Consider the following 24991-nt stretch of genomic DNA (forward strand, 5'->3'; position numbering starts at 1 on the left):
CTTCTTGTATTCAACATTTATGCACACCATGTCCTTTGAGTAATATTCTCCATAAAGTTTCTTATCTAGAACACTAGTATCAGCATAAATGAATTCCCAATCTGGATGGAAACATTTTGGCACTCTTTCACAACTAATGGCGTCAACAATTGCCACTTGACTCAATACCATTTTGCAACCTAAGATAAAAGAGGCAATTTTGTACTTTTTCTAAACTTCAGTATTCCTCCAAAACTCCTTTAATAATTTTAGATGGATGGTTTATGGTTCATAGAAAAATTGTGAATACCAGATTTCTCCAAGCTTTCACTAATTCTGAACTCACAAAATCAAACTATTCTAGATTGATGTAATGCTCAATCAGAAAAGCATTTGTTTTATACAAGCCCTAGGATTAATGTGTTGGCAAAGGTTGGAACAACCATGGAAAAGTGTATGAAAGATGAAAGGTATTAGGAAGGCCTTAACGCATTTCTGAGTTTTTTATTGAGACATGAAAGCATGAGCATAATAGAGAAGGGCTTTGGTATACAAGTGTTTCGATTTAAAGAAAATGGTAACATTATAGCTTAACACAAAATATAATTTTTAATGCATGAATCGTCTGGCATAAGCAACCTATCATTTATTGCAAGTAACAATTTGTCTAACGAATATAATCTTAATTCGTCTAATGCAAATAACAGATCACTTAATCAATACAATATTTAAGACATTTAACATTTCATAACATGAATTAGATGAGCCTATATAATCATAAAGTGCACAACAAATTACATTATGTGGATTTCACTCTCATAAATGTTACAGGCTTGTGGTATATTCTTGATCCAAGGAATTTGAAAGCAACATCTAGAAAACAATATAAGTTTTGTTTCTATAGTTGTCAATGCTTGTTGTTTCATGCTTCTTGCCCATGATATGATATTCCTACTTCTTAGTACAAAATTCTTAAAACAAAAAACTTTCTCGTCTTTTGGCAAGGATCAAGATCAATATTGTTTTATATTTCTCTTATGAAATTTTGAGTTATTATTATAAACTGAGTTCATCTTCAAAATGATTGTCAATAATAAAGATTTCTAACTTATTTGACCATTCATACTTATCCTTCCAAGATGGTTTCCTCCAAAAATATTCTTCTCTCTTTTCTTCATTTGAACGTTTAGGTATATAAATATTCTTCTTCTTTTTTGTTGCAAACAACCATCATCTTAGTGATATGATAAGAGTATTCTTTGTAGGTCTTAGATTTTCTGGAAAATCTCAAATTTGGTGGTGTTAATGAAATCAACGATAAAAACTATTGCATAGCTACATATGGAGCTATAAAAATATGAGAATCATATAGAGAAGAAGAAAAGATAAATTATTATTGAAAAGAATGTGGAATGCAATACAAGGAAGAGGAAATCACAAGTTATATATAGAATTTTGAAACATGAAAAATAGAAAAGCTGAGAAATAGCGTTGGGTGTGGTAAACTATGTCAGACGTGATTCATCAATGTTGTTTTTCTATTTCTGGATCAAACAACAAAATTTTTTTCTCTTCTCTTGGCATGCATAATAGCTCAAGATCAAGTGAGTAGAGCAGATTGAATATTTATAGACAAAATCAAATAAAAAATTCTACACAAATGTAAACAAATATACAACAAACTTCAAGGTAATTACAAACTATTAATCTAACTTACCGCAAATCCTCCTTGACAACGACACCAAAATCTTGTTCGTGGCCTAACGAAGGGTCCAACTTTTCCAACAAGTATACTAGGTCAGTTGTAGTGCAACAAGGTCGTATCCACATGGAGGAGGTGGTAACTAGATCAATAGTCTATGGTTTGACTAAAAGTTTGGCAATGAAATAGTAGATGAGTTTTTGTTTTTATATTGTTAAAGATAAACTTAGTAAATGTATGAGAGAGGTGGTATTGATTAGGACGTTGGGATTAAACTTAGCTTCTTAACTTCAATTGTATTGCCCTTTAATTATCTATATATTATGTTCTTTATCTTATTGTTCATGTAAGTATGCTTACTTGTAGAACTAACCATGTGTTTGTGCGTTAGAACCTAAGGGTGTCAGATGCAAGATTTCCCAATCTAGTGGAGGAACCCTTGCTTTGAGAACAAGACTTTTTACACCAATTGAGCCTGCATATCCATGTCTGATATATGCCAAGGGTTAGGATACTTGATTGGATCTAAACACTAGACCAGATGTCTCTGCATCTAGTGCTGATAAGGTGCGATGATTGGCTAAATCACCACGAAGTGAAATACAAAACAAGTAACCAACACGTTAAACAATAACACAATAGATATATAATCAAGTGCAATATCGAGAGAGTTTAAAATTTACATTTAATCCCAACTATAGAGGAATTAACTACTCATGATGCAAGATGAACTTAGAGTAGCATCCTTCCTTCAATAGTTGTATACTAGTATACTATATAAGTCCTAACTAACTAAGAGTATCTCTTTCTAGAATGGTATAACACTAGTATACAAAATCAGCATGAAATTAATAGGGGTCATGCCCTGTATTTATAGATTTTAAAGTGTTGCTCTAAGTTCCAAATCTTGAAGTTTAGCCATGGAGGTATCCTTCCAAAGTGGATTTCTTCCTAAGCTTAAGCATCCATCTTTTGTAGTTCAGCAATGGAGGTTTCCCTGCCATGGAGGTTTCCTATTCGTGCTCAGCTTCAAATCTGGAGCTTCATGATTCTTTGTAGTGAAGCTTTCTTAAAATATGGCTTAAGTGCCAAATTTCACTACTCAACCGCGAACTTAAAATTTAACTTTTTAGTTCATCTTTCTACCTTGAGTTACAACTTTTGGGGCTTAGAACCAACTTTATAATTTACTTCATTTTACCTGCAAAACAACACAAATATATTAATTTCCACTTTTTCTATTTTCTCACTACCTCATTCTGCAATTATGTAAAATTAGGGTTTTTCTAATGATTTTTACATTGATTTAGTGCAAGATAAGTGTCTAAATGATATGCAATTTAACTAATAATTGACACTTATCAATAGGTCGCATGTTAGTGAGATATATCAACTTACCAATAAGTCTTCTGTGTGAAGTAGGATCAAGGGTACATGGGTATTGAGAGTGGAATAAATGTTACATTGCTAGTTCCTTATAGAAGATCTAAAGCATACTTTCATTCAGAAAGATGTATGCCCTTTGTGCTCCTCGTCACCTCAAGGCCATGAAAGTATATCAACTCTCCAACATTTTTTATTTAAAAGTCTTGATCTAAGAGAATGGTTATGTTGTTTATTTCTTGTAATTCGTCTCAAACCAACACAATATCATCAACATATATTAAGAGAATGGTGATTTTGAAGTTAGCGTGTTTATAACCATGATGCAAGAGAAAATTTTAGAGTTTATCATACCATTGCCAGTTGGCTACTTTAAGCTCATACAAGGACTTGTGTAAACTGTAGACTTGAAGGCCTAGTGGAAGCTCCATATAAACCTCTTCATTTAAGTCTCCATTGAGGAAGGAGTTATTTAAATCTATGATAGTATTTTGAGGTTGTGAAAGGAATAGTTAATGAGATAGAGAAAATTGTGGAGATAGTAGAATGTGGAAGTTATATGTTATGTAGTTATGAGTGGTGTGTTAGATGTTGTCTTACTTGTTGTCATACATAAAATGGTAGAGTACATGGGTATTTATAGACCCCATCTCACTTACATAATTATTCTAGAACATTCTAACTAGAACTTATGTAGAATGTTTTAGACTTTTACCTATGTAGAATGTTCTTGAATTTTTTGCTCCTATCTTAGGCTTTTTTACATTGTTCTAGAATTTTCATTACATTTCAATACTTTTATCTTAGAATTTTCTAGATAGGAGAGAAAAAAATCAGGAACACTCTACATTGGTAAAAATCTAGAACATTCTACATAAGTTCTAGTTAGAATGTTCTAGAATAATTATGTAAGTGAGATAGGGTCTATAAATACCCATGTACTTTACCATTTTATGCAAGACAATAAGTAAGATAACATATAACACACCATTCACAACTACATAACATACTACTTCCACCTTATACTATATCCACAACTTTTTCTATCCCATCAACCATTCCTTTCACAACCTCGAAGTATTATCATTTTCTGCATGTTCTAAGAGTAGGATTCAACATATCTACAAGAGGTACTATTTTTTTTTTTGGTAACCATATTTCTTTGTGTCAACTCCCTTTGCTCGCTGGTTCAATCTCGTTATGGAAACTTTGAAAAGTAGAGAGAAAACCAACATGGATACTAAGCCTTTCCCCCAAAAGAAAATGACCACTACAAAACTTTTTTATTTTTTTTTTCGCTTTGCCTCTCCCTCACCACTAAATGCTTTTTTTATTTCTTTTTAACATTTTTCTCCCTTTTTTTTAGAATGAGTGTGTATTCCTTTGTGCCATAACTGCTTGCCCATTTGAAGATTTTTTTTAGATTTCTAAAACTTCTCGAGTGCGAATGTGTGACTTAGGAGTATTGATGAAGAGGTGCAAACAAAAAATGCATGGGGTGAGAATGTGAAAAAGAGTATTGGGCTATTAGGGTTGTGAAATAAAAGGTGAAAATGAAAACAATAGGGGTGTAGACAAAAGAAAATCTATTGGTCTTCACTTAGGGTAGTGCAGAAATAAAATGGATGAGGATGGGATATGATGGTAGGCTCCTCCTCTAAGCTATATGACTCAAGCAAGATGGATGAGCCCAAGGATGAGTGGTGCGTGAAAGCTATGAGGAATTGAGGTATATGGCTCGATTTTAGTGGGATTATGGAGTAGATAGTGTGATGTTTGGATGCTCTTAGGAGAGGTTGAGCCAACTCTTAAGGAAGGATGGCTACAAGAAACCTAGAACAAGTGCTTTAGCCTTGGTGACCTAGCTTGCACAAAATTGGATGCAAAACTTTACTCAAATCAAAGGTGAATTTACATGGGGAGAGACATCTCTGTTTATAATTTATATGTGCATTATTATTATTATTATTATTATTTTATTAAGTGAGGTGTCATTAAGATCATTTTAATTTATATTTATCTCTAGTTACGCACTAGCCATGTTTATTTTAATTTATGTTTACCTCCATTTATGCATTGATCCTGATTAATTTAATTTATATTTTCCTCTAGTTATGCACTTGTTCGATTTATTTATTTATATTTATCTCTAGTTACGTACTAGTCCTATTTATTTAATTACATTTATCTCTAGTTACACCTGATCCTAGTTATTTTTTTATATTCATCTCCAATTATGCATTGATCCTATTTATTTATTTATTTATTTATACAATTATATGTTTGAGTGTAAAATTATTTTATTTATACATGTATAATAATAATAATAATAACAAATATTGTAAAATGATAAAATTTATAATAAATAAAGATTTTATTACTGTAGTTAGAGGTATGACATTGGGGATTTAAATGAGTAAGTTTTGCTCAAGAAGACATGTTCTTAGGTTACTTTGTTGGTCATGGTAGAACTCATTCATCCTCACTAGTCACTACAAAATTAATCTAATTCTTTATAAAGTACGATAAAAAAATCAAGTTCATATGTTTGAAAGATTTTATTTTATTTTATTTTATTTGCATATAATTTGATTTTACATGATATTTGTCTCACTTCTTTGTTTTTGTTATTTGTGTATAAAAAATGAAATTATGAAAATTACCACACCAAACATTCCAAATTCGTTCACGGTAGAAATTATCGCTTCTTTTCCCCCAACAAGTGTTCAAACTAATGTGGTTAATAAATAACATTCTTTCTCTTCCTAGTGTTAGAAAACTGTAGGAAGTAAAATATACGATGTAAAACATAGGATGTGAAAAGTAGTGTAAAATATATAAGGTTGTTTTAAATTATTTGGTGCAATGTTGTAGTGTATATATATATATATATATATATATATATATATATATATATATATATATATATATATATATGTTTTATGAAAATATAAGCATGATATAATAATAATGGTTAAATTAATTATGTATAAAGGACGTTACATTGGATGGTATCAGAGCAATATTTCACGTGAGACCTGTGAAATATGTTTATCATGAGATTTATTTTACAAGTACTAACTTATACAATTTCATATGGCAAACAATAGGAGAAATAGTGAATTGATTGAAGTAGTGCAAGCTATCAGAGACATGGTTACTACTCTATTAAGGAATCAAAGACTTGAAGGAACTTTTGAGTCACAAGGTTTAGCTGAGTTTAGGAGAACAAACCTCCACAATTTTTTGGAGGATAAGACATAAAAAAAGCTAAATTGTGGATTAAGGCAATGGAGAAATATTTCGAGTTATGAATTATGCTAATAACCAAAAGGTGAATTGTGTTGTGTTTATGTTGATTGGAAAAGCTAAACACTGGTAGGATAGTACCAGAAGATTACTTGAAGGAGGGGGAGTAATCATTACTTGGGAAGTATTTAAAATGAATTTCTTAGAAAAATATTTTCCAAATAATGTGAGGAGAGCAAAAGAAATAGAGTTTATGCAGTTGAAACAAAGAAGTATGACAATAGGAAAATATGCTTCCAAGTTTGAAAAATTAGGAAAATATTCTACTTCCTTTTATCACCAAGAGGAGAGGATGAAATGTATAAAGTTTAAAATTGACATAGGCCTAAATTGAGGAAAGTTGTGATGATACTAGAAAATTCTAATTTTCCTACACTTATTCACAAATGTAGATTTTTGGAAGACTTTGAAAACAACAAAAATAACAAACTGAGATATTTTGGCCCTCAAATAAATAAAAATAGATGTCATGAGAGAAAATGTTATAATCGTCCCAATGGAGATCTCAACCCAATCAATCTTCTTTAGGAAATTTTAGTAGATTTGTTAATAACCATATCAAGTGTTTTAATTGCGGACAAGATCATTGTACTAAAGATTGTCACCTTCGGAGAGTAGCCTTCTTCAAGTGTGAAAAACCTGGTCACATATTCTCTGAAAATGTGGACAATAGAAAATAATATAAATATATTAACAAAAGGCTTACTATATTAAAAGAAGGTATTCTTATAATTATAATTATAATTATGAATATATATATATATATATATATATATATATATATATATATATATATATATATATATATATTATGATTATAACATATACAAAATAATAGTGATAAAACAATATTATTATTATTGATTAAAAAATAAAAAAAAAAGTTGGATAAAATAATAAAACTTGAAAATCAAATTAGAATGTAAATCTACAACAAACTAGCAAACTAAAAGAACTTGAAAATACAATCAAATTAGAATTTAACCAGACAATCATTATAGTGAGCCCTATAAATAATGGCATGGGCGAAAGTTAAATGAGAGAAAGATAGGCCCAGAAAAAAACAAGGGAGCGAGTGACTGCACAATTAAAAGAGGGAAGAGCAAAAAGAAAAATAACAGTGAAGGGTAAAACAATATATAAAAGGATATTTAATAACTTTTTATCCAACTTAAGTATGTCTTTTACAGTAGTTATTTTCTATGCACTTTTTAAATATATATTTATCTCCAGCTATGAAGTGCACTAGTGTTGTTTATTTTAATTTATATTCACCTCTCTGATAACGGCGTGTTTATTTATTCATTGTTACCTTTAGTTATGTTCGGGTTATATTTATTTAATTATATTTATTTTTAATTACATAATAATTCTATTTATTTATTTATATTTATTTCGAATTATACATTAATCTTATTTATTTATTTATTTATATAATCATATGATTTGGTGTCAAACATTTATTATTTATAGGGAATAAATATAATAATAACTACTGTAAAACGATAAAATTTTGTGGTAAATAAAGATTTGATTATTGTAGTTGGAATTATGATCTTAAGGATTTAAATGAGCAAGTTTTACACAAGATGAGATGTTCTTAGGTGATTTTGTTGGCTATGGTAGAACTAATTTATATTGTATGATAAAGTATGATAAAAATCAAGTTCATACATTTGAAAGAGTTTATTTTATTTTATTTGGATATGATGTAATTTGATTTGATATTTGTCTCACTTGTCTGTTTTTGTTGTTTGTGTATAAAAATGAAATTTTGAAAAACTCACGTTAAAGATAAAAGTACCAAATGTTTCAAATTTGTTCGCAACAGAAATTATCGCTATTTTTCCTGCAACAAATTGACAGACTAGTGTGGTTAATAATTCTATAAGAACAACTTTCTCGACTCTTACATTTGTGATCGCCCTAGATGCCTCCACTCTATTTGGAGAGACCAATAGTGATCTCTTTTTGCATGTTGCCAACTATTCACGTCAGTCCTCTCATTAACCTTTTTTCACCAGCTACTTGAAGAATGTAAAAGTATTATTATAAAGAATGAAATGTAAATAAATAACATTCCTTCTCTTCTTAGTTATAGAAATATAAATAACATTCCATCAACTATCCACGTCAATCCTCTCATTAACCTTTTTCCACCAACTACTTGAAGAATAGTAAAAGTATTATTAGATAAAAAAGGAATTGTAAATAAATAGCTTTACTTCTCATCCTAGTGTTATAAAAATGTGAGATGTAAAATATATGAAGTAAAATATAAGATGTGGAAAGTAATGTAAAATATATACAGTTGTTGTAAATTATTTGGTGTAAAATGTCGAAAGATATAGATATATATGAAATTATGTTCTTAAGACTACATATATCTTTTATGAAAATATGAGTATGATATAATAATAATGGCTAAATTACTTATGCATAAAGGATGTCACATAAAATGTGAATATAATCAGGATAGATCAAGTATTGTTAGCAAATATCAAAGTAGTTAGAATATCTTTATACATAGATAAATTGATTGTTGACTTATAAAGCAATTTTAATTCAAGATATTATTTGCTTTATGAAATCCTTCGATTTAGATTTAATTATGTAGAAATATTTCAATTATCAATACAGGTCGTCAATTTAATCAACAAAGCACAACAAATCACAAATGATAATACCAAAGAAAATAATAAAGAAGTTGAAACAAAATGCATCAAACGAGGTCTTATAGTCGTGTGATAAGTTTAATTTGGATATTCTAATATAATCAAACTTTTATCATATCATCAATTTTTTTTGAATCTTCTAGTAAGTGTACCAGAAATATATCAAAGTAAAAACATTTAATCACAAATTATTTTTTTTTATGTTTGAGGAGGATTTATAAACCTTATTCAATTCTCCTCGTGTCCTCATAAAATATTTCACTAGAAGATGGACTAAGTCCAATATTCATCTAATCTTTCATCACTATTCGATAATCAATAGTTTATTAATTTGATGATTTTTATTTGCAAGACTAAACATGTTAGATAAATAACTACATATATACCTTCATTATCATATAGTGTTTGAATAACTATAATTTCATAATTCTACCGAATCACAAGAATGATGATGATTTTGACATGAATTATCCGAGCTCTCAATAACTTTTCAAGTGATTCTCTAATAGTTATTTAAAATCATTAAAATTTTAGTTTGATTTAGTTAATGATCCATTTTATGCTTTAAAATTTAAGCCAACAAGTTTGTGATTTCTTCTTTATATTATGTTATTCAATTTTTTTATTTTTACTTAATGTAGGACTTAGACTCATATTTAAAATTTCAAGATTAATTTACTCCTACTATTAGTTCTTGTGTGTTAAAAGTTTATTGATATAGATTAACGAGGCTCGGGAAAATCTCACTTCAGTTTTGTGTTTCTTTCATACGTGCTCACTATAAAAAGTAAATGATGGATTTAACATGTTCAGAAAGGACTCCTTTCAAATGATTTTGAATTTTGTAGACAGTTAGTTCAGTGCACCAATATAGAATCTTGCATATTTATGTTAGGGTGAGTGGTTAAATCAACTATCTAATGTACTTCCTTAAAAAAAAAACAATTTTTAATTAAAAATAAAGAAAAATTTATTCATTTTAATTAGCCAAATTAATTCATAAAAACTTATTTAAGATAATGGGTGTAGAAATAGTCATCCCGTTAGAAGAAAGTCAAATGCAGGGGACAAATAGTCATCCCATATATTGAAGTTATATGAATCATATCTGTGTAACAAACATTTGACTAAGGCTTTTGGCTACATTAATCTTTCATTAGCATATACCTAATCCTAGAAACGGTCTCAAAAATAAAATGGGAAAGTGGTGAGGACCATGTTAACATACAAAATCAGTAACAATGTGTGTATAGTTGTTGAGAACTTAACCAGTGTTCCTCATACCAGCAGCAATGCCATTTATGGTGATGAGCAAGGCATCTCTGGCTTTAAGGTTGTCATCATCACTCCTTAGCCTCTTGAGAATCTCTACCTGCAACATGTTCAAGGGATTGAGGAAGGGAAGCCTACTCTCAATCAGTTTCCTCAAGCTCCTATTATTCTGCTGAGGTTTGTCATGCCCACTAACAGCTAACACAAACTTGCGAGTTTGGACGAGCTCATCCCTCAGTTGACCTCCAATTTCTTGTCTCTTCTCTGAGACAAGAACTTCATCATAGTGCTTGGCAATAGGAATGTCTGCTTTTCCCAGAACCATCTCAATCAAGTCTATGGTGCTTTGAAAGAAAGGCCACTCTTTGTACATGGCCTTTAGCTCTTCAGTTTGTCCTTTATCACAAGGACCTTTCAACCCTGCTCCAACTCCAAGCCAAGCTGGAAGAACAAACCTCGTTTGAGTCCATGCAAACACCCAGGGAATGGCACGGAGGTGTCCAATTCCGATAGTGCTCTTTCGCCTTGCGGGGCGGCTACCGATGTTGAGGAACCCAAGCTCTGATTGAGGTGTGGCTTCATGGAAGTATGACAGAAATTCTGGATTTTCATACACTACACTGCGGTAACATTGGCAACTCAGCTTTGAAATCTCTTCCATCAGATTGCGCCACTTTTCTTCACGTGGCGGGAGAGGAGGACGCAGGGTGGCAAGTAACACAGCTGTTGTGTAGATCTCAAGTTGCCTAATAGCTGTTTGTGGCAAGCCAAACTTGGCCTGCACCATCTCTCCTTGCTCTGTTGTGCGAAGGGTTCCCTACAGTGTAGCATGCAGCACATTAGTATCACAGGTTTCAGAACAGTGCTTGTTGTAGCTCTGCTTTCAAATGTCTCTGCAAATTGAAATTTTGACAAACCAGAGACTAGATGGAAACATGATACAGAATTTAGTTCGCAGTTAAACAAAATGACTTCAAGTGAAAACAAATTTCATGTGCTATTCCAGGCTCTAGAATTTTTGGCTTAACTATGTTTCAAACCTGACAATTTCATGGTGTACGAAACTCAAAAATTAATAAAATGAACAGACCAAGAATCCCATGTTAACCTTCACCCTTCTAGCAATTCAACAGTCCACATTACCTCATCTATGACAATGAGAAATGTACATTAAGTTTAACTATAAACTTCTTGTATAAGTATCTGTGGGAGAAGAAAATAATAAGATAAAGTAAACTGAGTTTTTCCTGTTAAAAGCTAAAATAAACAAATGAATTTGATTTTCAAAAGAGCTATTTCATCCAAGTTCTCTAAAAAATTGAGGTGCATAAGTTGATTTAACTTTACAGGAGAAACTTAATTCACTTTATTACTTTCTTCATAGAAAAATTCATTGAAACATGGCCTATCACCTCCATACTAGGATAATGCTTGATTCTGGAAATTGTGTCATAAGATAACCTTTTGTTTAAGTAACTAATTACATAATTTTTGAGATATTTAAACACAAAATTTCAATGGCTTTAATTTTAAACTATTTATTTTTCTCAAGTGTTTTGTTTGAAGCCAATTTAAATTTATTAAATTTTAAACTTTTTATTAAGGATTCAATTACCCCTAATTGCAAAATTTTTATAATAAAATTACTTTTTTTCTCAATCAATTTCAGTTGAGGTTATTTCAGTTAATGGACACAATTATTTTTATTAGCATTAATTAATATATTAGGAAAAAAATTGATCAACTTTGAAAACAAAATATAAGTAACAACAATAGAAAAACAATTTTTGCATACATAAAAGAATAACTACAACAAACTTCATCCAATAAGTTACTGGCATTCTTAATGACTAGCGTAACACAGGCGCTTTCGCGCCTGTTTGTATGTATTTTTTAAATATGCATGATATTATATTAGTAGGCGATAATATTATAATGTTATTAAGTTAATATATATTAAAATTATATTTATTAAAAATAAAGTGAAATATATCATAACAAATAAAAGAACAATCATTGATAAATAAAGAAGAAGAGAGACATCTTATTTTATAAAAAGTTTGTAAAAGTAACGATCAATTTTTAAAAATTTAATAAATTATTATATTTAAAGGGTAAAATCGGTATTTTGAAAAGTGGACACAAAAAAGAGAATTCCCTTTATATATTGTTATAGATAAGGATCAAGAAATAATCTTAATCTACAATAGAAAATATATAATCTTAACAATGTCAACAAAAATATAATCACTTTATGAACATCGATTAAAAAAAATTAACTACAAAAACAATTTCATTGACATCTAATGTTTGATATTAATAAAAAAAATTAATATTTAAAACTAAATATACAAAAAATAAATAAAATTTGTTGATAACAACCAAAAAAATAATCATGACTAACTATAACTTAAAAGAAAGCTGCCAACATTAATTGAGTAAAGGAAAATATTATTTTGACACCACTTGCTATATTTATACAAGAGAACCAACTTTTAGGAATATTTTGATTATTGAAAAATGTTAACTTTTGTATTTGTAAAATAAAAATAAAAAATTGAAGGATAAGATAATAATTGTAAAAATTTGTTGAATCTCACAATAATACTACTCTTTGGGAAAATGATGTTGAGCCGGCAATACCCGACCTTTGTCGAGTGGGTAACATTTAAAGTTAAGTCGAAGAGGTCTAGAACCCATAAAAGAATATGAAAATAAAAAATATATTCGAGAGATAAAGTTTGAGAAATTTTAAATTTTTTAAAATTATTTATACAAATAACATATTTTATCATAAAATATTTTAAACATTTTATAAAAATAAATTACCATCTAAAAATTATTTATTGAAACATTATAAATTCACGTTATCCAGTTCTAAGTTTTTAAAGGGAAAGTTCAAACTAGTAAGGTTACGTTATAAAACCCACCATCACAGAGCCGGGTGGTTGAGACTGAATGGCCATATATGTTGGGCCACCACCGCGGCCAATACTCCCCCCACGGCCATGAAAGAGAGTAACCTTTATACCATACTCCTTGCATGCAGCCACAACATCTTCTTGAGCTTTGTAAAGTTCCCAAGCAGCAGTGAAGCGCCCGGCATCTTTACCAGAATCAGAATACCCAACCATAACCTGCATAGACAAATTTATAATACCATACAGGAATTCACATCACAGCTACAGTACTACAACATAAATGGAATGAATATGGGGTTAGAAAGTACCTCTTGATGCCCATTATGGTTTTTAATGATGTGTTGTCGGTACCAATCTATTGACAGGAGCTTTCTGATAACTGAACCAGCTCCTCTCAGGTCCTTTACAGTTTCAAATAGAGGAACCACCCGCAGCCTATGTTGGACACATTTGTTAGTAAAATTAAAAGCCCTTGACAATTTACAAGCACATTTTTTCATATCAAAACCCTTGTAATTAGGTAAAAGGTTTTTAAAATGTGGTTACAGTTGCAACTTTTCCGCTGAACACAAGTGGTTATGGTCTGTTTTCTGAAAACTACGACACACATTTCATTTCCACACTTACGTTCCACCTGGACAAGCTCTTCCTAACTCTCCACTGACAGCAAGTCGTGCATCCTTCTGCAAAAGCTCTACTGCAAGAACATCACTGGCCTGATAATCAGATGCAAACAAAAATGGCAACGAAAACATATTAGACATCTAAGTATTCAATATCAGATACAAAGAATATAGAAACAGAGGATTTTTTTTTTTTTTTCATGCAAAATCAAACACTAAGAAAGAAGGGGCAAAAGAAAAGTACAAGACACTGTTTGTGAGGAGTTTGGCAACGGAATTCGTAATACACAAAGTGTTTCAAAAATTCGATTAGCATGTTTTGCAGTGATAATTTGTAGGTACAAGAATAGTTAATAATACATTTGAGGCCATAGAGATCACATAGGCACCAAATGAATCGCTTCCTAACTCAGCAGCAGTTCGGAACGTGTCCAAGACTTCTCTAACATCTGGAGCAACCTACAAAGAATAGATTAAGGGGCCAATTAAAAACAGAAACTCCGGAGAACAGAATGAAGAAAAAAATCAGTGTATAACATTCTAACCGTCCTACTTGATACACATAACATACAAAACTGGCATTTGGTATAACATTCTAACAATCTCACCTCTATACTAGGGGGAACCAGTGGTCTTTTCCCTTTCAGCTCTTTAGTTAAGAAGTTCAGTTTCTTTTCTTCATCCCACTCACTGTATGTACCCAAGTCCAAATAACTTGTAACTGCATCAAGCGTTTCAGCATGCCTGCCAGATTCCTGTCACACTGATAATTTCAGGCCACAACTTACTATCCAATCAATAATGAACGAAAAAACTTTGAAGCCTTACCTGGCGCAAGTCAAGCTTCATTAACACCATGCCAAAAGTAGTGACTCTTCGAATCAGATCAGTAAGTCGACCATCGGCTAGCACCCCAGATCCACATGATTGCTGAAGAAATATAGAGGTAAATGATAATTATGCTAAACTTAGAGGGTAAAAGGTATGAAAAAGAAAAAGTACCAAAGATTCATAGCAAAGGAGCAAAGGTTCCAAGAGCTGATCTGTTGTTTCATAATAATTCATAGGATTTTGTTCACATGGACCATTCTCGAGAAGAAGCTCCAACCGTCTACGAGTTCTCAAAAGCTAAACACATGGAACAGATGATGCACACTATTACTAAGTAATAGGACAGCATATAAAACCAGCACATTCAATAAAAATGTATATATGAACTAGTCTTAATGGCACACCAGATACCATTCCTTCATGGACATTATTCAAACAAAACTAGAAAAATTATATTTTTAACATGCATATACAGACGTATATGATGTTGTCTATATAAGAATCTTTGTCATGAAAGAGCATGGAATAATGCAAATAAGGCTTGATCTGAAGATAAGTGCACTTAACCGTCTTTGACCACAAGCAATACGATTTTCAAAATATCCACAACAACTCCTAATAATGCACGTAAGTTAATAATCCATGGGAATTCAATGTGTCGTTCCACATAAAGGCGTTTTGCAATTGAATTTCAAGTCTGTAATGTCAAGATTCAAGTTCAAAACTTCATCACTCTTTACCTAGAAATAATACGGAAAATATCTATATGCTGAAATCAATTTCGTAAAGCTTTATTTGCCACAACATTTTCTGCAATAATTACATTCTTTAATGGTTCTACCCACTTGATTTCATAATCACCTTTCTTTTTCCTAAAGGTAAAATGAAGCGAACAAGAGGAAAACAAAAGAACAATGGTCTTGGATTCTCTAACTTAGAAAATTATTTCAAAAACAACTTCACTTCTGAACCAAAATGAACTTTCAACCAGCCCAAACAAATAAAAAAGGCTATGCAATATCACTTTTTTTCATTTTCAAGTTAAACTGGAGTTTAATTTAAATCCTTTATGGAAATTGCATAGGAATAAATATATGACAAGTTAGGTTATAATGCTTTTAAGTTCAGCAGAATATATGGGTCCAACTGGCCAATTTTGAAGCACTGATGAAGTAATATACCTTATCTTTTACATTTCCAAGGACAACTCTATAAGGAGCAATTGCAGGATGCTGAGGGAGCTTTGGCTCCAAAAGCCTATGGAAACTGGTCCTTCCTATCTGGGATTCTGCAAACAATTTCCTCTGAGCAAGAAGTTGTTGACTAGAGTTGAAAGAAGGAGAGCGTGACATTGAAACTAATGAAGAAGTACTGGCACTTGGTGACATTAGTGATGGTGAACGGGTATTGATACTGCTGCTCTCAGTTGAACTTGAAATCTCGCCACCCTATCAGGGAATTTGTTTAGCCATGTATTATCTAAGATTAAATGGAAAATTGAGAAATTTACTCTATTGATCTACCTTGGGAATGAATTGCTTGTGATCAGCACCTGGAATGAGTCTGGGATGCTCAGATCCACCTTTTTCTACATGAAATAAAACGTACACACTAGAACTTCATTCTATTAGATATCAAATAAATAAAATATACTTGATTGGGTAGAATTTATATATGTCATCATGTTAATAAAATTTTACTTTATTCCTCATGCATGACATCATGTAAGTTATTTTTAAGATAGACAAATTCCAGTTCATTTATTCATGTAATCAGCAAGGAGCATCATTCCTTAATTAATTAATATTAGAGTTAGAAGCCACAAATGACATATAAGTATTTTTGTGTGGTTCTAGAAAAATGGACATTACATTAAAAGAGACAAGATGTTTATGAAATTGACGTTGCCATTAAAAAACACAATATTCAAACAAACAAAAAAAAAAACACACAATTTTGTGCAAATTTGTGTGTATACCAGTACAAGAAGGTAAATGAGCTCCAGGTGGAAGTTTAGTTGGAAGAGGTGAAGCTTGTTGATTAGAATATTTGAATTGACTTATACTCCTAGATTCTTTCCAATGCTCACGGTGATTCTCCTCATTGTTAGCTTCTGAAGAAAACGAAGTAATCATCAAAGACTTAAAATTGGATCAAAAGAGTATCAGAGATATCTTGATCTAGCATACTATAGAGGGAACAATTCATAACGAAACATCTTCAGTAAATCCTGTAAAGACATTGAAAGTACATAAATAGAACAACAAATGGATGACCATTCCACTTACACCGCATCAGACAATATTATATTATACCAAAGTTTAAAATATTTTCAACAAACAATTGTCATGCTGGAAGAAAACTTGCCATATGTAAAAGTAGATTTTGTTGCCTCATTATACGAATCGTTCAGAAAAGAACATTCTACGAAACAAATTATGACTTCAAAGCTTTTACCACACGTGTGCAACCGAAAAGATTAACCTGATCGTACAAAAACACAAAATTCCTTAAGAAATGCCCTTCCTTCAGAGGCTAGGTGAATTCAGAACTCTCCCTTGGTTAGATTAGGTTCCTCCCCAAGGTTCGAACTCGAGACATTAGATTCGTTGCAAGACTATGATACCATTGTTACAAAAAGATTAACCCGCTCGTACAAGGACACAAAATCCCTTGACAAGAGGAAAATGCCTTGATGCGTCAAAAGAAGTAATGCATAAAAAAATACCAGAGAGGTGATTAAATGCGTAACCAAAGCCTCAAGAATAAATCCAAAGATCATAATATCACCATTTATGTAACAAAATTTACATAATTGATTATAGTTAGGGTTTAAAAAGGAAATTAAATTAACATGATAATCTAACCTACCAAAGAAACTATCTTAAGTGTTTCAATTTTCTGAGCACATGACTTAGGTGTTACTTCATGACAAACAGGATGCAGGGATCAAATTTTGTAAAAGAAAGATAATTGATATGCCCGTTAGCATTCGGAAGATATCATCAAATACAAAACTAAACAGAAAAAACCTTCTAGAATTTCATGTGCCAATTTCGACAACTTATCGCTGCACCGTTTCATGGATAGCTCAAATTTCAGGGTATCCACTTCCCGAACGTAAAGGTCAATTGCCATCCATCTAGACAGAAGGGAAACATCTTTTGAGACCTGAAGAACAAAAGGAAAGCCAATTACATAATTAAGTTTGAATTACATCATCAAATAAAAATCACATAGATATTCCTCAAGAAAATCCCACTACTAGGTAAGAGAAAAAATTTGGTAACTTATTGATTATCACAGGCCACAAACTTAAGTAATTGAAACAGAAAAGCACTTCCTTCAACTCCAACCTTGAAGAGTCAAAAGATGGATCTGTTAGCACTTTGTTAGACAACAACTCAAATGATCCTGTGAAAAAACTTTATTCACCTCCTCTTGTTGTTATTTATTCATACAATACATAATATATTTATAGACCCACATTTCCTTACTATTGTACTCCCAACGGCTATAAACGGCTATAAACGGTTATAAACGGCTAACTCATTAACTACCTAGACTCCAACGGCTAGTGCATTAACAACTCACAACGGCTAGTTTCTTACAACGGCTAGTTACCTATAGTGGTTAATACATTTAAGTTTATTAAAAACCCAACAAAACTCCCCCTTAAACTTAAATGCTTCTATTATTCTCCATCTTTGTTCCTTTATTCTTCATCACGGCTTCCAACGTGCAATAACTCTTCTCACATTGTGCTTGTCCCTTTCATGAATAGTTAAGTTCTTTGCTTTCTTCATGACTGACTTCCCTTCCACTTTATCTATGGTCGACTTGTACTTCGCTTTCCCTGTGGCTAACTTGTTATATGCTCTCTCAGTTTTTGCATCCTTACTAGCAAACTTGTTCTTCTCTTTGACCGACTTGTTACTCATTGAGTTCTTTGTCTTTGTGGCCGATTTGTTGTTAACTGAGTTCTTATCAATAGGTTGACTCCCTTTTGAAAGGTTAGACCACACCCATGTGCTCAATCTCCTCATCCATTTCAAGTCGCCACTTCTCATCTTACACTTCGAGTGCAGCTCTCAGATCCTTCTCAACTCGTAAATGTTCTTGCAAACTTGAAACATCTTCTTCAAATTCCAAGTGCCGCTTTTGCAAAGCCTGTTTCCTTCTCTCTACGCTTTCTTGTAGAATTAAATTGTCTCTAACCTCCTTTTCAATACTTTGTTGCAAGTCTCCTTTTGCTATCTCTAACCTTTGGATTAGAAGCTTTTCTTCTTCAAATTCTGAGATATTCAAGCTTTTCACATGTTCCATCGAGCTATCTGAGTAATCCACTTGCTCCACCAACTTATCCGAGCTATGTAGGCGTTCCACCAAGTTAACTGAGTTGGCCTCATGCTCCACCATGTTGTCTGGGGTATCTACACGCTCCACCACCCTGTCCGGGCTATCTACATGTCTCACCAGCCTATGCAACCTACTCGGTTGTCTTGCTGACCTATCCACGCTACTCGACTGTCTTGTCGAGTTATCGACTATACTCAGCCTTCTTGCTGAATTCTCCATGCTACTCGGTCTTCTTGCCGAGTTCACCACTTGCTTATTCTCAACTCCCGAGATACGCGCCATCATCAACAATGTCGCTTCTTCTTCAACATCTTTTGTGAGGTTGATCGTATCTTCCTTTCTACTTTCAGATCTACAATCTTTGGCAAAATGTCCATATTTACCACAATTGAAACACTTGCCCGAGTAACAGTCCTTTGCATAATGGCCATACTTGCCACACTTGAAGCACTCAACATTTGAGTTGCTTGATTGACCTCCTCTCCATGGACCTCGTCCTCTTCCGTGCCAATTTTGTTGACCGGATTGTTCTTTCTCTTCTTGTCCTCGGCTTCTACCACCAGGACCGCTTCTTATACCTCCTCGATATCGTCCACTACCTTGAGTGTTCTGAGCTTTATCATCTTTAATTGACATCTTTGTTTGGAGTAATTGAGTAAGTGGCTCAACCTTCTTCTTCTTCTTCCGCTGCTCATGCGCCTCAAGGGACCTGGCAAGCTCTTCAACCGTGAGCATTGACAAGTCCTTGGACTCTTCAATCGTGCACACCACGTTCTCAAAGTCATCTGTTAGAGACCTCAAGATCTTCTCCACAACTCGGCTAGCAGGCAACATCTCTCCATTTCTACTAAGTTGATTCGCCACAGTTTCAACCCGAGTAATGTACTCGGCTACTCCTTCTGTCTCCTTCATCTTCATGCTCTCCAATTCACCTCTAAGTGTTTGAAGTCGCACCTGCTTCACTCTGTCATCTCCCTTATACGCCTTCTCCAAAATATCCCACGCTTCTTTTGAAGATTTAGCATTTGCAATCTTCTCAAAACCAGACTCGTCCACAGCTTGGTACAGGATGTACAAAGCTGCCTTGTCCTTCACACGTGCGTCTTTCAGCACTTTCAACTGGGCATTTGACCAACCTGTAGTGTTGGCTGGTTCATCGAAACCATCTTCAACCACCTCCCAATTTTCTTGGGATCCAAGAAGGGCCTTCATTTTGAGACTCCAATTGTCATAATTGACAGCCTTTGTCAACTTGGGTAGGGAGACACTGATTGTAAGACTGGCCATCTCACTCTCTCTTTTCTCAAACACTTAGGTCTCTAGCTCTCTTTTCTCAAACACTCAAACTCTCTAGCTCTCTCTTTTTTACACTCAAACACTCAAGCTAACTGGCTCTTGATACCACTTTGTTAGCACTTTGTTAGACAACAACTCAAATGATCCTGTGAAAAAACTTTATTCACCTCTTGTTGTTATTTATTCATACAATACATAATATATTTATAGACCCACATTTCCTTACTATTGTACTCCCAACGGCTATAAACGGCTATAAACGGCTATAAACGGCTAACTCATTAACTACCTAGACTCCAACGGCTAGTGCATTAACCACTCACAACGGCTAGTTACCTATAGTGGTTAATACATTTAAGTTTATTAAAAACCCAACAGGATCAACTACTATCAGAAATTAAATTTTATATTCGAGAGCATTTTGTTATTTATTTCTAAAAAAACAATAATAACAATTGTAATGTTAGCTACATGGATCATGTAATGCAACCATTGGGATCTCATGTTGACTAGAAAAGAGATTAAGTTAAAGTTTATAAGAGAATATAAACTTTATTCTATAAGTAAAGTTGAATAAATTAAAAGTATACTTTCTGATATAGTATCTATATAAGTAGTTGTAAACTTCTAGTCTCCAAAATTTATTAAAAAGAATTGTCATGTTTAGCTCATATAACTTTGTCTACTGTTTTCACAATTCAATATCAGCATTAAACTTGCACATTCCAAAGTGACAGAATGCAACACTGGACGTCTTCGGTTGTCTATAATATAATGACATTAGATATTCAACTATGCTTCCACTACCAGAAAACTAAGGCAGAAAGAATGGATATTTGAAAGTTCTACCTTAGCTGTCACATTTGGGTTTCCATCTCTATCACCTCCCATCCAAGATCCAAACTTTATTGGAGTGCAAGTCAATGGAAGTGGTTTTCCTGTGTGCTGCAGGGAAGGATAAATTGCATTAAAAATCTTAAAGGTGAAGAATGAACGAGTTAATAGACAAAGATTAAAGATGACATACCTTCTTTAAAGCGCTGCTAACTCGACGTAAATAATGAGGAACAGCTTTCCAGAGTGATTGCTCCACAATATTCAACCCTGGGAGAATTGTAAAGATAAACCAAGGGGCTCTTGTTCTTCAACTTCTTATTTTAGCAGTGTATCAAATCATTCAAGTGCTAAAAGATAAATGTCAATTGGGTTGTATCCCAAAAGACTAAGCTATTATGCATTCATCTAAGATCATTTTTGGACAATAAAAACAAAACTTGGTCAAAAATGGCAATAGATAGAGCATTCTTAAGGAACAACTAAAACAACTTTAGCTCAGAGTTAAAGTGTTAGTAAAGGTTTTATATCTAAAACATTTTCTGTTTATCAGCATATCTAAAACATATAATACTCAAGCAGCTTACCGGCCCTGGCTTCATCGACTGGTGTGGGTTTCTCACGCCTAAGTTCATCTGTCAGCCATATTGAAGTTATCTCTCTCACCTGCCAAAGCCAATATGATTTGTGAGAATGGAATAAAATGTGCTAGAAAAGAAATTTCAGTAACCGTTTCACTTCTATAAGTAAAATCTACGATCCTAAAACCCTATGGAATTTTACTTTTGGATACAAACACCACTGGTTAAGCGGAATAAAAATAATTCAGGAATGCTACCAGATCCTCAATCAACATATCTCGGTCTTCAGGGCCAAGATCAGTTCGATCATTATAATCCAAAAGATGCTGCGTGAAGGTTAAAAAGTAGTTAGAGAAAAACAGTAATGAAATATATTGAGAGATTGTATCATAAAGTTCAAGGCTCAAGCCTCCAGTAATTTAATTTATTCAGAAAAGTGAACTCACAGCAATTTTAATGTGTTTGTATTGCAAGGTACGACGATTAATTTGAGTGGGGTGAGCTGTGAGAACAATTTCGACCCCCTGTGTCAACATCAATAAAATTGGATTTTTAATAGCATTAGCAATTATTAGTTATCGAATCTGTTAAAATCCATGGTGGTAAGCACATAATGTTTCACTAAATATCAACAACGAAAGTTTTTGCAAGAGAGCTAATCATTAAATAATTTAATAGTGCATGGACAATGAAAGATTATTTACTTATTTTCATCAATGTACCTCACAGACTACGCAGATTAACAATTTATTAGGATGAAAATAACAGACCTGCTTGCAAACCGAGTTATAAAGCTCCTCTGGAGTAACTCCCTCTTGCAACAGGTGGTTAAAGATGTCATCACAAGATTTTGCAACAAGAGCCATGTTTCCTCCTTTGCGAACCCTGCAAAAGCATAACTTGTTCAAGATTATCACACTGGGGAATCATGGACTAGAGAAATTTAAAATTTCATAAATGTTGTCATTAGTCCAAGGTTCAGCTGATTTTGTACACAGAGCTTACACAAATAAAGACGAGGATTAATCAACTAATAAAATGAATCAATAGCACTAGTAATTGATACCTATGGTGAGTTTCAGCAATACCCATCAAAGTAAGATGATGGCTAAAGGCACGAGCAAGTGTGAGAGCCTCTTCTAGTGTCATCTTGGATAACTCTGAAGACAATTGCTTCTCTAGCAGCTCAGCCATGTCTTCAATCCCCGCATGTCTCAAATTACAAGCACTCTAAGGACAAAAAATATGTAAAGGAATTTTCATTTCTTAGATTGCCAGCAAATGCAAAAATGGTTACACGGTTAATCAATTATATAAACATTTGCATTCGTCTTTTAAAATAATCAAAATTAAATATGTGTTCCTTTCTATTTTATACAATTGAATTTGCTTTTGATTTCTATTATTCTAGGCTTTGAATGTATTTGATTGAACTTTTCTATAAACACTTTAAAAAATAAAGTAATTTTTTAATAAATTAAAATTAGTTTAGTTTAAAGTTAAAAAACAAAAAAAAAACATTGAAAATTAGTTTAGGTTAAGTATAATAAAAGAGCTAAAATAACAAGAACCAAAATAAAAAACAATTAAAAGGATGAAATATTAAACAAAGATCTTTTAGAGACAAAAACAAGACTGAATTATATTTTAGAGATAAGAATGTATTTAAATCAAACAATTAAAAAGTAAATTTTCTTGGAGGATAATTCGTAATTGATGAAACAACCTTTACAATAACTACTGTCTGCATTTACTTGTCAGGCAAAAACTGTTAGTATCACAAAACTTTAAATTCCATAACTCAATGGTTTACTGAAGATTTCGTAACTTTGGAAACCAAAAAACTAGCTAAAAGAAGAAATTAAATTTCCACATATAAAGGGTTAGTTCAATCATGATTTGAGTCTTTGCTTAATGTGAATCGCACATGCAGGCACACTAAATGCATTACCCATGTCATGCTTGAACCTTCTTCCACTTTCTCGTAAACCATATCACCGTTAAACAAAAAATTATGAAAGCAGCAAAACTTAAAGGGAAATCATTAACAACCCCGTGAGTCTCCAAACAACCAAACAGAACCTCAACAAAACAGTGGTGAAATCACAGCAAGGAAACAAACTCCATAGCTGCAAAAACCATGATAAAATCAAGGTAGAAAACACTAACAACGTAGTGCTTCCTCTTTCCTCTTTCTCACCAATCAAACAACCTGAACCTTGATAAAATCAAAACAAGAACAAAATAAATACTGATCTTCACTTAAAGACCCACCAAAATCAAGTTAATATCATCAACAACATACTCATAAACATTATAGAAATATCAAGAAAACTTCGTTCCGATCTCTTAAGCAAGTTCAAGTATAATGAATAAAAAAAAAAAAACAGATATTGAAATGACAACCCCACTAAAATCTAACTAGTAAAAAAAAAAATTGTCTAAATTAGTATTTTGTTTTTTTTTTTACCATCAATAAAACTTTTTAGTATGATAACATGCAAAAGAGCAAATAATATCTGTATACTCCATTTAATTTTTCCAACAAGTTGACCCATTATTTTTTTACAATTACAAAAAAGAAATATAGTCATGGTTTAAGTTATAAGATCATTTTTCTTGTAATAAAATCAAGGGTAATAGATAATGCATGTTTCATTGGGTATTACATATTAAGTAAATGTGAACATGTATATGATCCACAAAGTTCTTTGAATAACTTTAATTTTTCACGTTCAGAAGTTTGCCAAACCATGAATAGATGAGATAAAGCACAGCAAGCAAGAGGCATTTAAGAAAAGAGCAAAACAAATTTAAAAAGAAGGTGAAATGGAAGAAAAAGGGAAAACCTGAGCAAGGACTCGAATTTTTTCAAGCTTGTCAACGAAGGTTGGGCCAGCCTCTCTTTGCAAAATGTCGTTGAGAAGGCTTCCGAGCATATTGCAGTCATCGTCGAAGCCTTGGAAGGAGATTTCCTCCACTATGTCGTCGGTGATGTCCGTCATTGCTTCCACACAACCCAAAGTTCAACTCACACAGAGAAACAAACACCGAAGAAGAAGAAGAAGGAAAAAAAAAAAAAGTGTGTGGGAATTGCGAATAGTGCGCGAACGTGTGTGTTTTGATGAGAGAGGAGAAATTGGCATATAATAGGGAGCAAAGTATAACTAACTGGCGTGAAGGAAGGGTCGTTGTGAAATTGTGACTCTTCTTCTCCTACTAATTG

At 32.5% G+C, this 24991-nt stretch overlaps 1 protein-coding gene across 1 annotated transcript; it reads right to left on the reverse strand.

Annotated features, from left to right (window-relative positions):
• Positions 1-10119: 10119 nt before the first annotated feature.
• On the reverse strand, positions 10120-24804 carry LOC114173162 (phosphoenolpyruvate carboxylase 4). The gene is made up of 20 exons (XM_028057409.1): positions 24615-24804; positions 22832-22995; positions 22536-22650; positions 22212-22289; positions 22023-22091; positions 21772-21850; positions 21378-21454; positions 21200-21295; positions 17728-17866; positions 16674-16808; positions 16219-16283; positions 15877-16143; positions 14867-14992; positions 14693-14794; positions 14473-14619; positions 14225-14323; positions 13869-13957; positions 13550-13676; positions 13251-13457; positions 10120-11137 (listed from the first exon to the last, which is right to left on the reverse strand). Exons 1-20 carry the CDS (start codon positions 24768-24770, stop codon positions 10313-10315), a joined length of 3162 nt encoding a protein of 1053 aa, XP_027913210.1. The 5' UTR covers positions 24771-24804; the 3' UTR covers positions 10120-10312.
• Positions 24805-24991: the final 187 nt, after the last annotated feature.

Source organism: Vigna unguiculata, chromosome 2, assembly GCF_004118075.2.
Source record: "Vigna unguiculata cultivar IT97K-499-35 chromosome 2, ASM411807v1, whole genome shotgun sequence".
NCBI lineage: Eukaryota > Viridiplantae > Streptophyta > Magnoliopsida > Fabales > Fabaceae > Vigna > Vigna unguiculata.